This window comes from Vigna angularis, chromosome 2 (genome assembly GCF_016808095.1).
Source record: "Vigna angularis cultivar LongXiaoDou No.4 chromosome 2, ASM1680809v1, whole genome shotgun sequence".
Taxonomy (NCBI): domain Eukaryota; kingdom Viridiplantae; phylum Streptophyta; class Magnoliopsida; order Fabales; family Fabaceae; genus Vigna; species Vigna angularis.
In genome coordinates, this window is record NC_068971.1 from 40,354,260 (window position 1) to 40,372,410 (window position 18,151).

The window sequence follows — 18,151 nt, forward strand, 5'->3', positions numbered from 1 at the left end:
ACTATAGACCTACCTCAAAGTTAATGCCTTTGAGTAATGGATCTTTTACGAAAATGCTTATATAAAGAAGACCACATGAAGAGAAGTATACAAGGATTATTACAAGAATTGTAACTGAACATACTCTTACACTATGAAAACTCTCTTTCATATGTCGCCTTAGTTCTTTGAAAAGGGAAAATATTTGTAACAAGTGTTTCAGATAAACTTTGTATTGTTCAAATATCCTCTCTAAGAGAGTTCTTATATGTACTTGTTTTCATAAAAATATTTTGTTGTTTTTATATAATCAAAAGGGATTTCAAATACTTGTTGGTTTAACTCGAGTGTTAAACATTATAGTCAATTGGACTATTTGATATCATGGTCATACTCGTTGTAAACCAGGAATAGTTACACTCATTGTAATTTTTTCAAAGATTAGTGAAATCTTTTAAGAGTGTTTACTGGAGAATTGAACATATCTTAGTTGGAGTGAACTAATATAAAAACAAGTATTCTTTCTTGTTATTTGTTTATATGTTTTTCTAAATGCTTTATAAAAATTCCTAAGTGTTCAACACTGTGTGCAGACCGTCTAATCCTTACAAACAGCGTTTAGCACTTTATTGCAAAAATTTTAAACTCTATATAACTCTTCCCTTTTTAAAGTTTACTTGTAATTTTAATTAAATTTAGGTTTATATTAGAAATATTTAAGAAAATATACAAGTGACAGTCAAGTTATTATTTTATAGTTTAATTAAGTTTGAAAACAAATTTAAATATTTTCAATTGAATTTTTATTAAAAAATATAGATTATTGAGTACAAAAAAAATCATACTTTTTTTAGCGGGATCTTCGTCATTTTTTTTATGGATGACGAGAGTGAGTGCTATCTTATCTCATCGTTTTAATTAATTATCTCTATGTGTTATTTGTTTTTTAATATTAAATCACATAGTTTTGTAATTAATACAATAGGTGACTTTTATTGAATAAAGATAATTTAAACGAAGACTTCGATACAATATTGGAAAATTACAAAACAAGCGTGGCGTTGAACAACATAACAAGATTGAGAAGGAAGTGAGAATGAAAATATATAGGACGAGAATAAACAAAAATGAAGAGAAAAGTAGAATGGAAACCTAAATACAGTGGTCAGACACTCTAGGACAAGGGTAGAATTAGAGTTGTATAAAGACTGAAAAGAAATCAGCTTCTGGAGTGGACAAGTGGCAGTAGATAATGGGATTAAGTCATTAATAATAAAATAATGATAATATAAAGCTCGGACTCAAGAACATTTTTATTATCTGAGAAAAGCTTTGTCACTCTTCAGAGCCCTAGTTCCTTTTCTCTTACTTCTTTCTACCAAATCTGTTCACTGAGCCGTTTGATTTTCGATCAGGTGGTGCCCAAGCATCCACAACATAGGAACCTTCAAAACCAACCGATCAGTTTCGGGTCTTAATCGGGTAAGTGGCTCTATCCAGTTCTTCTTTGTTCTTGAACTGGGACATGCAACCTTTGCTGGTTGCATGCGTCTTGTGTTTTCCCTTTTCTGTTCTATACTAAATTTTGAGCTTTGAGAGCTGTTTCCATCACTATTTCGGTGGTTATAGGGCATTGTTTACGTTTTTCACCAAGTAGGGTACTATGGAAGCAGTGTTGTGAGCTGGGCTGTTCAACTCCAAGGTAAGGGGAGCTAGGATACTTCTTTAAATTGTTTGCATGTGGTGTATGTATACTGAGTTTTGTACTGCTATGTTGTTGCTGTTGTGTTTTGGTTTTGGGGAAGATTGGGTTGATGTGTTGGACTGTACGATTTGTGAATCTGGAATGTGATGATTGTAAATTGTTTTGGATTCTTTGATTGTTGTAATTAACCATGTTGGGAGTGCTTGGGGTGAGAATCTGTTGTAATACTGATAAAATAGAAAACTTAGTGTTCTAGTAGAGTTTTGGGTCACTTTGAGAGGAAGTGAGGTAGTGATTTTGAGCACTGGAAGTCTTGAGTGTAATTGGGCTGTTTGGATAGCTCAGATAGGTCAATTTTGACTTGTTAGGAACATCAAATTGGTCTAAAACGAGTTACAAGTGGTAAAATTGAATTTGGGTCGCTAAGTTGTTGATTTTGGTCTTCTAGAGTAGAAATTGAGTCTAAATCACTTTAGAATTGTAGTAGGAATGTTTATAATAATCTAGACAAGTTTAATTAGGCGTAAAACAAGAATTAAGGGTGTTAGAAATTGGAGAAAAGGCCTAGAAATGGTAAGGGTTGGTGTGAGTGCATGATTCTGCATAATTTGCATTCTGCAAATGATGCAGAGTCGTTATGCGAGTTGTCTCGCATAGCGAGTCCCTATAGAGGGTGCTCTCTGTTTGAGTCATTCGCTGTGCGAGCTGGTGCGTTGTGCGAATGACTGGAGGGTACTGCTATCTGTCTAGTGATTCGCATAGCGAATCTGGTCGCTGTGCGACTGGTGGTGGCCTAGAGTCACTGCCAGTTTAATTCGAAAGGCGAATTGGGCGCATAACGAGAGTTTTAAGGGGGTTGGTCTCTGTTTGAGCTCTCGCATATCGACTAGGGTGCGATATGCGAGAGACATGGGGTCTGGCACCTCAACGAATTAATTCGCCTTGCGAGTGAGGGTGCGTTGTGCGAGGAGATTCTGTCTCGCCTTGCGAATGGTGTGTGCAGAGCAAATCCTCTGAGTCCATATTTTTCTTTTGCTCTTGCTTTGGTTGAATTGAGTGTGTGGAATGATTGGAATTCATAGTATGATGGTGGTCATGTTATTACAATTGAAAGTATGTGAATGTATGAGACATGTTTGGTGGTTGAGTGTAACAAGTATGGTTATTGGACGTAATTCCATGATCTTCAAGGAGAGGATCCATGGTGGTGCCCTTGGTGTGTTTTAGAATGATTTGCATGGAAGCTCAGTCTTGGGGGTTATCCTGAAACTACAATGGTCAATCATTCTCAAGTAGAGAGGATTGAATCATGTTGTGAGTAGTAGTAGGAGATCCTAGTCTTGGGTGCTTCCAGTATGACCCAAGGTGAGTGATAACGGACTAACCTCGTGAGTGTGGTAGGGTGAAACCCATTGGCAATGGCTTTGCAAAGCAGTAGAAGCCACCACGAATGCATGACTCGCCATAGCTCGACAATCATTCTAAGTCTGGACGAGTCAAGTGTAAAGTGTAACAAGTTGTGTTGTGTGGTCCATTAACTTTGAATTAAATTTGCATGTTGTGTGTGATTGTTATAACATGATTTTTGTATATCTAGCTCACACTTCTGCTTGTGTTTGTCTGTTGTTTGTGTTGTGTTTTCTATTGCAATGATCATCCACTTGAATGTGAGCAGAGGTGCCTCTGAAGCAGGCCTTGGAGAGAGATGACGATGCCGCTTAGTCTAGTTAGGATTCTTAGTTGTTCCTGTTTATTTTGAAATACTCTAATGTGTTTAAGTTTTAAATTATGTCTTCTTTTGTATGACTGTAATCTTAACGACTATTATGCAAGTTTACTATTAACTGTTCTATTATATTATATTTGATGACATTAATATTATGTATTTTTTATATAATCTTGTACGTTACAAGTTGTGCATTAACTTTGGAAATCATGGTTGGAGACGCTGAAACAAAAGTTGTCTTACACAAAACCAAAAATCGAAAATAGCGTGAAGCTGTGGATACTTGGACAGATTGGGTATATTTTACAGTCAGCGTTTACTTATTTTAATTTTTAAAAACACATTACATGTTAATTAAATTTATTTAATACACTATTAAATGATCTTAAAATTTTATAGAAACTTGACAGATATAATTTATTGAATAAAACTTCAATTAATAATGGTTAGATCAATAAAATTAATTTGAACAGTGAATTTTCAATGCATAACTCTAATATGAAATTAAAGTGCTAAATAGAATTTTCAATGCATAACTCTGTAATATGAAATTACAGTTCTAACAACTTAAGTGTAGGTGAAAAAGTTGTCCCAATTTCCTTATTCCTTACAAGAGTAATTGAGTAAGAGATGGTAATCCAAGGCTATGCAAATCCCAGAAATTAAAAAAGAAAATGTGCAACTCATCTTATATCACCCTTATTTCATACGTCTAATTCTTTTGAATAATATACAGAACAGAATTAGGAAGCTGTAAGCAGGAACAAAACTAAGTACTGCTCCATCTTCAAAATTAGTGAAAAAAAAATGTAGAAAGAAAAGAATTCAATCTATATCTGCAGTTTGTGTTTTCCATATACATTTGGATGGAGTTGATTTTATTCTCTGAACTTTGTGTCGTGGTTGTTCCTGCTTCTCTGTCAGATTTTCTTGAGGATTTCTATTCACTTTTACCACATCAACTTTCACTATGTGATGATCTGAAGTCCCTTTGGAAGAAAGGACTAAGTAAGACCCTGAAACAAATTGGTATGGAGAATCTGAGGATGATAATATGTAATCTACCCGAGTCCCATACTTGCACGTACCTTGAACACCTGCATAAAATTTTTAATCTTAACCAACTCAGTACAAGAATAAACATGAACAACCTTCATAAAGATAAACAATAAAAGAGGTTGTTGTTGTTGTTGTACTTTGTCCTTTGGCGATCATGACAACAGACTCATATTCCCCTGAAAAGTCCTTTGCATCTGTGTAGTGTCTGTTCTTGAGATATTTCATCACTTCAACCTTGGGTGTTGGCTTTCCCATCTCCTCATAGTACTACACACAAATGAACCGATTCAAAGTTTTCATCTTTGCTTTTTGAGAAAATTGAGGTTGTGATGGATATACCTTAACAATATCTGTCCATCTTTCGTGGGAATAATCCGATTCATCAAGCGAATTAAGACCACCAGCTAAAATGTGTGGTTCATCATTAGATTGAATTATTGCATTTATCTGCTTCATTCTCCAATTCTCATCAAGATGATCAAGGTGGGTGCAGTAAAAGTACAGTTCACCTTCTTCGGGTACATCGATAGTGGCCTTCAGAACATTCCTGTTGCATAAAATTGCAATTTGTTGTATGTCACATTCACTCACCCTTGTTACTAAGTCATTTCCTTTAATTGTAATTGTTCTGGCTAAATTGTTTTCAAGTTCCAACCTTTCACAGGCTGGATTTCCACTGATATTACCATAATCATTCTCTAACGAGTACCTTCGGATTAAAGTATAAGACAAATTTCTTGCTTTCAATCATTCTGAAATTGAGCAAGTCAGTGATGTAATATTCTTACTCTCCTTCATGATCACACAGATTGGACGTCAAGCTATTTCTTGAAACGGCAACATTACCAAGTTTTTGCAACATTACAAAGTGATCATAATTTCATACGTACATGACATTGTACATAATTTCATATTGTTATTAATTATACTGTTTTATACTACAATTGTTACACTATTATAATGTTTAAAGAAAGGAAAATATTGAGATGACACGTATTTATTTGACATATTTTACAAAAATAAAATAATCATATAAAGATAAATTTTTATAATTTAAAAAAAATAAAAAATAATATCAAATAATGTAAAAGATATGTGATTCTCAAATTATCATTTCTATTAAAAAAATGTATATGCTATACAATTTTAATGTCGTATTGGAAATACAGTGAGTTCCAATATTAAATATAAATAAAAAAGTTAAGTATTAAATGGTATTGTAAAGGTAAATAAATTTAGCAATGAATAATCCATAAATGTGTTCACAAGAATGTTGATAGAAAATGTCAAATCTGAAATGAACATAGATCCATAGCTGACACACAACACAAAAGCTAGGGTGGGGACATTTTGCATCCCTGCAGTTCATACAATCATCATAAATTATATTTTGATATATATAAATTCTTTACATTTATTTTATAATATCTTTTTATTTTTAGTTAGCACTGATTCAAATGAAGCAAATTATAATTACAGTGATTGATTAATCGATAAATTACCTGAAATCGGTGTGGTCGAAGATTTTCTGCAGCTTCCAGCGTTTAATGGGCCACTTTGACAGAACGGCGTTGCCGTATTGAGGGGCCCAGCTTTCGGCGAAGACGTAGTTCATCCCCAAAGCTCGAGCCAAATCAGACAAAGGCTTCATCCCGTTTTCTTCCTCCGCCTTCACGTCTTGCAACCCCAAAACGTCGGCGTTTACCTCTCTCAGAACTTCAAGCACCGTTTTCCTGTTTCTCTCTCCCTCCACTCCCTCGCTGAAACTCCACGACCATGAGAACGACCCCTTTGCTCTCTCGTACTCCGAGAAGCTCGTTTGCCGCAGCGAAATCTCGTTGTCGGGTAAGTTGATCGACACTCGCAGCTTTGACTTACCCAACAGCGGAGACTGCGACTGTTTCAAAATGCTTCGTGGTGGTCGGTCGTACGTTGACTTTGGTCGCTCCACGTTGTCGTCGTCCGAGGTGGTGCTTCTGTCTGGTTCGGGAAGCACCGGTGCCATAGAGAAGAATGCGGCGTTGAACGTAGCGATTCGTATTGGTTTGGAAGGTGGAGGGGGAGGTTCGGTGTGAGGTTTGGGAGTGGGGTTGCCGAAGCTAGGCTTGGACTTGGAACGACGCCGTAGTGACCACTTGAGAAGGGAGCTGAGGCGACGGAGGTTCTTGTTGAGGAGCTTAAGCATGATGAAGAAATTTTGAGTTCTATGCGTTTTTAATTTTGTGGTTCCAAAGTTTTGTATTTGAGTGTGGTATAGAAGGGTTAATTGAATAAAATAGGAGACGACAATCTTAAAATCTTATTAACTAGGTTAATTATGTGAGTAAATGAATTTAATGATGCATTAATTATTTTTTTTTCTGACTTTGATGTGTGTTGTGTGGGAGTGGCTAGTGACAATGACAAGTTGAGAAATTCTACGTGGGGTCTTTCTAATAAGAAAAATTAGAAATGGACAAACTGCTCCATGCATTGGTGAAAACAAGAAAAGTAATAATGTTACTTTTGTTTAGGGCACATGCCCTATGATGACAGCTTCACTGCATGTCCGCTACATGTCTAACATGAAAAAGGTACCACCTTCACTAGCAAAAAACATCACTTCAAGGAAAACAAAAGAATAAAATGGAAAAAGAAAATCAATCTCATTTCACACGTGGCATTAATGAGACGAAATCAGAAAAAAAAAAGAGCATTTTATATTAGTTTCTCAAGTTATTTTCTTTTCAGTTAAACATATATTTTTTAGTCCTAAATACGTTAACTTATGAGTCTAGAAATTGAACCAAAGTTTGTTTTGTGATTAGATGAGATTCCATTAACGGATATTATTGAGATTTTATATTTTATTATTATTTTTTGTATTTTGTTATTATTTTTTTAATTGATATATTTTTTTATTATTTGGCAATAGACAATTTGTAATATATTTTTAAAATAAATAAAAAAATAATCCAATGATCAAGGAACGGATTTTTTTTTTTTATTTAAAATAGTTGTTAACTTTGAATTAGAATTCATCTTAATTTTTGCTTTTCAGTTTTAAACATAGAACTTTTTACCAAAATAAAATAAATTTTGATTTTGTATGCCAGTTTAGGATTTATATTTAAGCATTTCTTTTTTATATTTCTTTAGGCTATGTTCACTTTGTAAAGATAATTTGAGGGAGAGTAAGTAAATGAATTTTAGGGTAATTTTTTTGTTGTTTATTTGAGTGGATTTGAAGGTAAGTGAGAGTAGATTTGGAAGTAAAGTTTGAAAGAATTAGTATAGAATTTGATTGATGTGACAGATAAAAAAAATTGTTTAATGAATAGAAATTAAAGATTATCAAAATGATCATAATTATTAAAGTAATATAAAATGATAATTGCCAAGGTTATATTTAATTATAAAAATGTTTATAAAGAAAAAAAATTAAAGCAAATTTTAAGCATTGCGCTTACATACTAAATTTTAACCAAATGATTTTATATATTTATTAGTTTAAATACTTGATGTTATAATGATGTTTAAATAGGTTTAAATAAGGGATCAGGTTCCAATTCAACAGTTCCAAAATATATTGACTTTTTTTGTTTGCTTAGGATGTATAGAATATAGAAATAATTTTAGTCAAGCTACTACATCTAGTCTATCTTCATATTTTTGTTTGCCTACTTATTGGACGCTTTAATTTTTTTTGAGCTTATAATATATGTCCTTTTTTGCAGTTTTAACTTTAGTTCTTCTGATCTTTGCAGTTTTTCTACTTTGACTCGGTGGAATCGCTTCCTACAGAACCATTGGATCCTAATGATTTAAAACTAAGTAGCTGGAACCAAATATGATGCTTGGTGGAACTGAATCTAGCATGAAGGAACCGAATACCACTTCCAGTTATACTCTTTTATGCACTGGAACCGAATCTGGTGACATTAGAACCGAATACAAGCCATTTGGAACCGAATCCTTCACGCTGTAGTTGAATCTACACAGCTTTTTCGACCTCTTTTCTTCATCTTCTTCACGCTGAACTCCTTCTCTGCTTCGTCTTCTTCATCTTCAACGTCTTTGATCTTCATCTTCAACCTTCATTCTTCTTCATCTCCAACCTGGAAAAGAAAAAAAGATTTTACAACAACAACACTGACCTTTGCTTTGCTGCTTCTTGCACTGAACACTTCATCAGAAACACTATCGGCCATTTTTGAAAAAGTTGAGGGTAAGGCGGACAATTTGCATTGAATCAGCTTAAATCTAAACAAAACAATGACATACAAAAAATGCTACAATATCACAAATCATTACAATTTCTTCTTCGTTGATCCTTCGAAACGAACACGTATTTCACCTCCTTTCATCTCTCGCAAATACTTTTAAAGAGTGTATTCTGTTGAAGTGAATACAGGCTAAAAAAAAGTTTTTCTTCTACCTTAACATGAATGTCAACATAATTATATCTCATTATTACAACATGCTTGATATTGCCAACCATAGTGAAATTATTTTCTTATTTTTGACATTAGTAGTGACAATACATCTTTTTGTAATTTCTTTTATTTGATAAAGAATTCACGTGGCTTATTTATCATGTTAAACTTATAAACCTATCATTTTGATCTGAGTTTAATTTACATCTATATAACCTCTCTATAATCCAAACGTTTTTGTTTTCTCAAAACATTATCATATTGATCATCAACTTTATCTGTTTCATTAGGGAGTTAAGCTTGCATCATAAAAGTCTTCAATGTAATAATACATTTGAAAAGAAATAAGAATTTGTTTATAAAAGTAACATTGATCAATGAACCAACATGAGAGTGCTTAAGATTAAGAATCTCCCAAAAGGTAAAATTTTTCATTTGTAATTAAAGATATAGATGGTAGTTTCAGTTTATTTTTGGTTAAAGGTGACATTCTTCGGCTGAAAACAAAAGATGGGTGGGACTCAAACATGCCATATTCACAATGTGAAAGATAATGGCTTCCTTCAATTGTTCTTATTTAACTAATGAAACGAATGTCCTTTAGCCTTATAGGGAAACAAGCTTGCTCCACATAGTTTATATGCCAATAAAATCATAGTCATAATGTATGTTGCCTTTTAGATAAAAGTACTCTTATTTTTTTCTAGTTTTCCTACTTTGATTCAAAGGATGCAAGAAACCAATCAGTGAAAAACAAAGTCTAATAGTAATATAATATGACTGCAGCCAACAACTCTGCTCATTGCCACAAAAATTAGATTCTTATTAGAACGTCAGGTCAACAGAAACCTGTCATGATCAATTATTATATGATTCCAATCAAGGTTATTATATCTTGAACAATATTTAAATTTTATAACATACGTAACAGAATATATAGTATTTTTTTATGAATAAAAGTACTGGAATTGAACTGTTCAATGACAATTAATAATTTCTTCTCCCATACCCTGCCAATTTTCTTAACAATCTAAAAACATATATAAGTGAGATTTTATATGATATAAAACCCATTATGTTAGTAGTGGGGATCTTTTTTTTTCCTTTCTCGTTTGGTTTCATTACAAGATAATAAGTAACACATTAAGTTATAAGTAGAAGCTTCTTATAAGAAAAAGACAATTAACTTTCCTTAAAGAAGATGATGTTTGCGAGATAAGCTTCTTGATTTTGTATGTGTACGTAGTGACATGGTAAACATTATTGTGACAAGGTAAACATCCGCAACATCTAACATGTAAAATGTAATGCAAATCACGTGGTGTATTTCTTAAGAAAATGAACCTTGGGATTAAGATTCAAAAAGGAAAAAGGTTTATGACATTCTAGGGTACAGATAGTTTATTGGGAGTAGGGATGATAATAAGTTAGTGAGAGATATTCTAATCCGCAGCCCCAATTTCTAACAAAGAAATCTATCTGTTATCTATTTCGTTCCATGCTAGAATTCATAAGGTATTTTTAAAATATTTAAAAAATAATATTTTATAAATTTTTAAAATAAAATTTAAATAAATTAAAAAACTAAAATATATATAATATAAATTAAAATTTAATTTTAATCAAATTTAACCAAATAAAATATAAATTAATTTTAATTTAATTTAATAAAATATAAATTAAATTTTAAATTTAATATTTTGTTATTAATAGATATCTACGTATACTTGACCCATTTAAACAAATATTATTTTTTATCCACTAATTACGTATATCAATTATCTATTGTAGATTTTATCTCTAAATATCTATAGATACATATATTTTTATCATTTCTAATTGAAAACGAAGGACTCAACAGACTCACATAGTATTTATCAGCTAGAACAACATAGTATAAATGATTTTAAATAGAGGAAACGAACACCAAAATATCGACAAATGGTACCCACTACAATCATTGTTTGCAAAATGAAGATTAGGAAAAGTACGTATATTTATTGGTATGAACTAATATGTGGGTCTAGTTGATTTTGATCTGTCAAATAAGATGCCAAATGAATAAATCTGGTCATCCAAGCTCTGTCTTAAGGAATTATATATAAAATTTGTATAGTGGTAAAAATCGAAAGAATCGGTGGTAAAAATTGTAAGTTTAATTTTTTTTATCAACATTTAAAAAATATAAAGTTGATTTAAAAAATTTGAAAGAAAAGATGGGGTAGAGGTTTTAAATTCAATTCTTCTCCTGATAAAAGCTAACAACAAACATCTCCCTCGTAATAGCTTACTTTAGAGATTGAAACTAATTACGTGACTAGTACAAAAGTCGTGTATGGTTCAATATCTAATCACTAAATAATTAACTTTACAATTTACAAATGAGCAATAATATTTTTATTTTTTATAAATAAATATAATTATTAAACGTTATTTAAAATTATAATTTAATGAATCTCAAGGCTAAGTATTCCTTCTTAGTAGACAACACTTACTAAATGGGTCTCAAGGCAGATAGCTTCAGCTTTGTATGTTATTATCTGCGTTTAAATATTTTTTTTTTTGTTTTACTTTATCTAAAATAAGTTTGGGTTATTTAGTGTTTGAAACAAAAAAAAAAACTTTTAGGTTCTGCAAAATAAATATTTTCCATTTGGTTTCAGAAATTGTTTATTTTATCCCAAAAAAAAAACATCTTAATCTTAAGTGGTGTTAAAATATTTTTATTCCTAAATTTTTTCCATATGTTTTCCATTCTACGTGATGTATAAAATTAATAAAGTTAGATAATGATATAAAATTTAAAAAAAAAAATCTAAGTAACAAGTAGAAATTCAAAAGAGTTTGCCGTCGACAGCAGGGTTCGAACCTGCGCGGGCGAAGCCCAACAGATTTCAAGTCTGTCTCCTTAACCACTCGGACATATCGACTGTTGAGAACTAAAGCTAATCTATGCTTTAAATACAGACTTATTGTACAAAATATTTCACCAAAATGTATTCTTTAAAATTTTTACAAGGATTTTCTTCTTAAACTCAAATAAATAAGTATTAAAATCATTATTAACGAATAAAATTTGCTCTTATCAATGGCTTTCAACGAGAAGATGGAAATCTAAATTTCTTAATTTAAAAGAATATTAAACTAAAATTTCATAGTTACTGTTATTAGATCATTTCATCGAGTAAAATAATCAAAAATTTATATTAGAAAACCACACTACACTACATTTTCATAAAATTTATGTAAATGTATTTCCAAAAATTTTCATGACCAAATATATATATATTTTAACGATTTCTAATATTCATAGTTTTCAAAATAAAGGGTGTACAAAAGAAACATAAAACATTATTTCATATTTTAACGTACTTATAATATTCATATACAACAAGAATTCAATTTCGTATTGCTTTGGACTAGTATAGTCTCTTCTTATTACTAAGCCCAAATCCTTTATTTTAAGTAAACTTTTTAAATTCCTTTTAGGTAAAAAAATTTTATCACGAAAAAAAACGGTTAAAAAAAGTTTGTTTAATTCTGAAATGTGTATTTATTTTAGTTTTATTTATTATTTATTATTTTAATAAATAATTAGATAGTAATTGTAGTTTGTTTTATTTTTATGTTTAAATATTTATGTAAAAGACAAAAAAAATAAAAATAAAAAATTATACCCAAATAGCACAATTACTTGACGAAAAATAAATCAAACAAATAAATTCAGACCGTTGTCGTTTAACCAGGTTCCTAAACGTTGTCGTTTAACCGTCATCGCTATTCTTTGTTCCAATTCCACCTCACATTCCTTATCTTCCTCCTTCTCATCGTCGTGGAGTTTCAGTTTCCGATGAAAACTTAATTTCAGAACCAAAAAAAAAAAAAAACATGAACACGGTAATCTCACCTTCTACAAACCGTTACCTTTGGGCGGTTCCCTACTCTTCTCTCTCTCCGGTTCGAAACAACAACACAAACGTTGTTAACGTTACAAGATTCAGTTCCACACTTACTACCAATGTCTTCTCACACTCTCTCGTTCATGCCAAGCTCTCTGCACGGGCCACTTCCGATGAAGTAGACATGCAAATAGTGACTGAGGAACTTGTAGAGGAGACGAACGCGGAAGAGAAAACCAACCAGGAGAACACGTCTACTTTTTCTGCTCCAATTGACAAAGAACTTAAAAAGGTTGGTTCTGAGTTCTAAATTCCCACTTCTGGTCGTTCAAGAATTTCAATTTAGGGTTCCCATTTCGTTAAAACCCGTGCTTTCTTGGAAAACTCCAAGTTTGCATGTTGGTAAGTGGGTGGTGATTTTGATGTTTGTTTTGGTATGTGACAGGTTGCTCAGAAAACTGCTGCTACCTTTGCGCCAAGGGCTTCCAAAGCTACCAAAAACCCTGCAGTGCCCGGAACTGTTTTGTACACCGTTTTTGAGGTTCAAGGGTATGTTTCAATGTTGTTGGGTGGAGCTTTGTCTTTTAATCTCATATTTCCTTCTGATGAACCTGACATTTGGAGATTAATGGGAATGTGGTCCATTTGGATGTTCAGTAAGTTTCTACCTGCCGATTTTGAATTTATTGTTGTATGAAAGAACTACTGCTTACTTGCTGCTCCGTGTTTTGCACTTACCATTCTGTAGGAAGTTTGTGTGATCAGTTAAAAATTTTCAGAACCTTCTAAAGATTGTGCTTTTCTCAGAATTCATGCTTTGCATTTGAAATTGAAACCAAATTTAATTATTATCAGTAGCTCCTTATTGGCTGTTCTTGGATCCGGTCACTTCAGGAAACAAGTTTGTGATTGCAATTCGTCACCATCTTTGATATTGCAGGAAATTATGGAATGGAACAATCATAAATCCAAAAACCTTGGCTATATGAACAAAATAGCACTACCAATCTGATTTCTTAAAACTTTGCTTTAGAGAATAAATGAGGCAATTTTAGCTGTTAATGGAAAACCAATGGTCAATTTCTGGTGCAGATACATAACAAATCATGAAGGTATTAGAATATCGATGACAATTGATTTTCTCGGACTGAAACTATTTACTTTACTTTCTATAGATGAGTCATGTCCATTTTTGTTCACGTCTTACTTGTCATGGTTCTTTAGTTAGTTTTTCAAAAATATGATGAATAGAATTCTTTATGTGCAGCAATTCCTTCATTACGAGCTCGAGATTGCTCAAAGAATGAGAAAGAAGCTCTCAACTATCTTTTTCTCCTCGTCCCATTGATCAATGTTGTAATCCCATTCTTTTGGAAGTCATTTGCTATTGTTTGGTCGGCTGATGTAGTTGCCTTCCTTGGAATGTATTCATGGAAGGTACATTTACTTTCTAGTTATCCATATTTGTTGTTACTTGTTTTCTTTAGTTTCTTGTAACTTGTTATCTAAAGCGTGTCTCTTGCAGGTTGGATGGTTTCAGAGAACGGATTAGGGAACTCAAATTTGGTTATCATCAAAAGCGTGCCTTCAGGGCTTGTTGGATCTTGACAGCATGGATCTTAATTCTACATGCCACACAGCAACGAATTGTCACAGATGCATTCTTTCTTTTTATCAAATGAAGAGGATGTTATAGGTTCTTTAAAAAGTTTTGCATTTTGTATTTGTGTTGCGCGTCTCACATTTCGGAGAACTGAAATTCCCATGTCATAACAGTAATCTCCCAAAGATGAAATATAATGTAGCCATTATACACGGATTTTATATCAGATTTTCTATGGCTTTAACGTTTTTCTTAACTGCACGAAAATCAAAATTTAGAAAACAGTTGTATTCTGGTCTGTATCTGCTGAATAAAGCGTAGGGCGAAATTATATGTTCTTAACATTAATTTATTATGCTTTAATAATTAAACAGATAAATTGTCTCTGGAATACAACTCATGTATTGGTAAAGTATAAGAAAACCCACCATACATTGATTTCGAGCTTATTCAGCAAATACCGCATTCTGAAAACCAATATCTTTCGCTCATTTTATCTTGGTCACAAATGCACCGGCAATCTGATACAAGTGACGGTATTTTGCATATCATAATCAGTGAGATTTGAGAAGCAACATCCACCAGCAACTATTGCTTTAAAATATAATACCTGATTTATCAAGTTGCAGAGAATAAAATATCTGTCTGCAGATTCATTCTGCACGATGACTGATATCATCGCTTTCCACACAACTATCTGAATTATTTTGTCTGAACTCTCCTTATTGAAGCGTTCTAGATGCATTGTCGATGTCCTTACATTATATATGCATTACTACCGATGTTCCACCTGTTAATCTAAACCAATCCCAGCTCTTCAATTCTAACCATCTTCTAATCTTCCTAAATTCAACTAACCCCACGGTGCAGTCACGGATAACTACACAATTTCAGATAGATCCCTCTAGACAGATTCGTGATATAAAAAGGAAATCCATGAAACTAGATCCCTTTGATCAATGTAATCTGGCAATTTCCTTCAGTTCTCAATGTCACCATATTCCCCGCGTACATTCAGTGTAGAATTAGACAAACTCATCAGACATACACAAGAAAAATTTTCCAGTCAAGCAAACACTGTAATGACCAAGCACCAAAATGAAAAAGAGCAAGTTCAACATGGCAATGCTACCGGATTGATTCTCTCGCCAATGCATTTCAACTAAGAGTGGGCCGGATTTGACAAGCTCATATCAGAGATATACCAATACATATTTATTTCAAGGTCATGCAAACACTGCTCATGATCCAGCTTTGAAACTCCAAAGGGTCGAATTTTATACATTCTACGATAAAAATATCAAGTCCTGTTTTCCAAATCATACTTGATACTAAATTCAAAATATATGAAAACTGTATTTGGTAGATTACAACTCCCTTTCGTCTTTCATATTATTAGAAGTTAGCTACCTAAACAAATATTTTAAAAAGAAAAGAAAGGCCACAACCATGGACAATTCATTTTAAACATTCACTTCATAATTCATACATATGAATTCACTTTTACACTATGCTAATCTCAAACGTGCATTACACTATTTGGGAAAAATTTTCTTTTACAATTAAACCAATTTTGTAAACTGAATTAATTCTCCCCGGTCAAAAAGCCGCCATTTCACAATCTACCGCTTCTTTTTATTTGAGCTCCTCCTTTCTGCCTCTTTTTCAGCAACCAGAACACAGAATTCAGAACCAAGCATCTCATGTATATCAAGATTCATAGATAGGCTTAGATCAATAATTCCCTTGATTATTTCCAATGTAACATTGAAGCCTAAGATTGATAGAACTCTAACAGCATTAGCTGCTCTGCAAATATATTTTCTGATCTCCAATATCGTATAATTTTTTTCTTGTTCTTCAAGACTTGCACTGTTATGCAGTAAAACTGGTGGATCGGATTGGCTCACCTGATCTTCTACCATGTCATCTTTGGCTTCAATATGTTCCCCAACCCATATGAATCCGTTACAGCCAAGTATCAAATCGACGCCAAACTCCTCCAGATGATGGAAATGTTGTTTCTGTCTCTTCACTAGATAAGGTGGGACTGTAAGCAGCTGACCTCTATTAAGCTGTTGCACAACCAAGAGACATTAATAACAGTACAAGACTGAAGAAACAACTAGAATCTATTTCAAGCCATCTATAAACACCTTCTAAGAACACAGAAAACTATTTACCCTCAGTTCAAAATGTTGTCCTCGTATCTCAATCAGAAAACCATAGTCGGGACATGGAAGCAGACTACCTATGTACTTCTATATCTGTCAGCAACAATGCCCATATCATAGAGAGTTTTCATTTTCTACTGTCTCCTACTTTATACAATGTGCTACAAGCCTAATACATTTCGAGATGAAAAGAGAAGCGAGATAAAACGAAGTAAATGATTTATGAGCATTTTCCAGGCAACACACCTTTCCATATTTCCGACTCCTAGCTTGAAGGTGTAAGCCGTCATGCTGGAAACCCCGAACTTCAGCCTGGGGTCACAAACATAGTATAGGAAAACTAATCAACCATCATTTGCTTCAACCAATGAAATTAATTTTCAGTAAAAACACAGAACGGGACTTACACAGACAACATCATTCTCCTCAAAAATGCAACGCATGTTTAGCTCATCCAGCGCTGTCCTCCGCCTCTAGCACGGATAAGAATAATTCTAAATGAGAGGGTTTCCAGCTTCATTTATAAAATTAAACACATTTTCGCTTAACTAAAAACATCCTTTTATTTTAAAAAGGCACAAGTTAAATTTTCTGAAGAGAGTTATATGAGCTATACAAAATACAGATGTTTTCACATAAACCATATCAATATATATCCCCGAAAAAAGCGTTATGAATACCTGGACCCCATCAGGCATATTCATGGAAGAAAGCATCAAAACTGCATCCTGATTGAAATTTATATCCAGTCTCCAGCGCTTCTGAGCAACCTACATAACAGCCATAACAGCCATTAAAATCAAAATAGTGAGAGAACAGCAACAAGCACAAAATACAAATTTCCAAGAAAATCTTTTTTATATGTACCTCAGCAACACGTCCTATAACAATGTCACCAACCTCTGGCTTATACCTACGAGTTATCACATCACTCCGTTAACAAAGATATCAACAGAAAAATGTTGACAAGTTAAGAAGAAATATTATACCTGGAGCGTAAAGCGCGGACGTAGACAAGTTTGTTCACGCGCTCAACGACGCCGCAGACGGTGGCAACGACTTCGCCGTTGAGATCGGCGGTTCCGTGTCCCTTGAGGACTCCGTCTTCGTGGTTGACGGGAATGGAATCAGCGATGATGACGGAAGCATCGGAATTGACCTTCGACGAGAGAGATTCTAACTGTTCAAGAGTCTTCTGAAGACGAACCTTCTGAGTTTGGCTTAACGGTAACTGTATTCCTCTCATTAGGATATCTCTCTCTGCAAGCACTGAACAATGCAAGAAGAAACCCTAAGCTCGAACCTCACTCTTCCACCATCATTCCCTCTTTCAAACTTTGAAATTTGGACCTCTGAGCCCATCCATTCAATGGGCCTTCTGTAAACAGGCTTTCAATTTTTTTTTTCATTAGTATTACAAATTTAGGGTAATTATTATTAACACCTCTCACTATTACTAACATGCTTCTCTTTTATATTTTTTATTAAAAATATCTCTTCTCCAGAAGATTCCTCGAAACATTTAATTTAACATATTGTAGAAAGTACTTTTCAAAATTTAATTTTGAATAGAGAAGTTTAACAATTATTA

General features: G+C 33.0%; 3 protein-coding genes and 1 non-coding gene across 4 annotated transcripts; 1 reads left to right on the forward strand and 3 right to left on the reverse strand.

Moving 5' to 3' along the window:
* Positions 1 to 4,072: 4,072 nt before the first annotated feature.
* On the reverse strand, positions 4,073 to 6,734 carry LOC108328287 (uncharacterized). The gene is made up of 4 exons (XM_017562125.2): positions 5,972 to 6,734; positions 4,809 to 5,016; positions 4,607 to 4,736; positions 4,073 to 4,507 (listed from the first exon to the last, which is right to left on the reverse strand). Exons 1-4 carry the CDS (start codon positions 6,652 to 6,654, stop codon positions 4,236 to 4,238), a joined length of 1,293 nt encoding a protein of 430 aa, XP_017417614.1. The 5' UTR covers positions 6,655 to 6,734; the 3' UTR covers positions 4,073 to 4,235.
* A 4,998-nt stretch (positions 6,735 to 11,732) lies between these two features.
* On the reverse strand, positions 11,733 to 11,814 carry TRNAS-UGA (transfer RNA serine (anticodon UGA)). The gene has a single exon. It is a non-coding gene; the product is annotated as a tRNA-Ser (tRNA).
* Positions 11,815 to 12,687: 873 nt separating this feature from the next.
* Positions 12,688 to 14,630, forward strand: LOC108328062 (protein RESISTANCE TO PHYTOPHTHORA 1, chloroplastic). Its single transcript, XM_017561846.2, has 4 exons — positions 12,688 to 13,075; positions 13,229 to 13,439; positions 14,051 to 14,220; positions 14,309 to 14,630. Exons 1-4 carry the CDS (start codon positions 12,773 to 12,775, stop codon positions 14,333 to 14,335), a joined length of 711 nt encoding a protein of 236 aa, XP_017417335.1. The 5' UTR covers positions 12,688 to 12,772; the 3' UTR covers positions 14,336 to 14,630.
* A 1,197-nt stretch (positions 14,631 to 15,827) lies between these two features.
* On the reverse strand, positions 15,828 to 17,879 carry LOC108328123 (exosome complex component RRP4 homolog). The gene is made up of 6 exons (XM_017561933.2): positions 17,550 to 17,879; positions 17,428 to 17,473; positions 17,241 to 17,330; positions 16,968 to 17,033; positions 16,807 to 16,872; positions 15,828 to 16,461 (listed from the first exon to the last, which is right to left on the reverse strand). Exons 1-6 carry the CDS (start codon positions 17,804 to 17,806, stop codon positions 16,009 to 16,011), a joined length of 978 nt encoding a protein of 325 aa, XP_017417422.1. The 5' UTR covers positions 17,807 to 17,879; the 3' UTR covers positions 15,828 to 16,008.
* Positions 17,880 to 18,151: the final 272 nt, after the last annotated feature.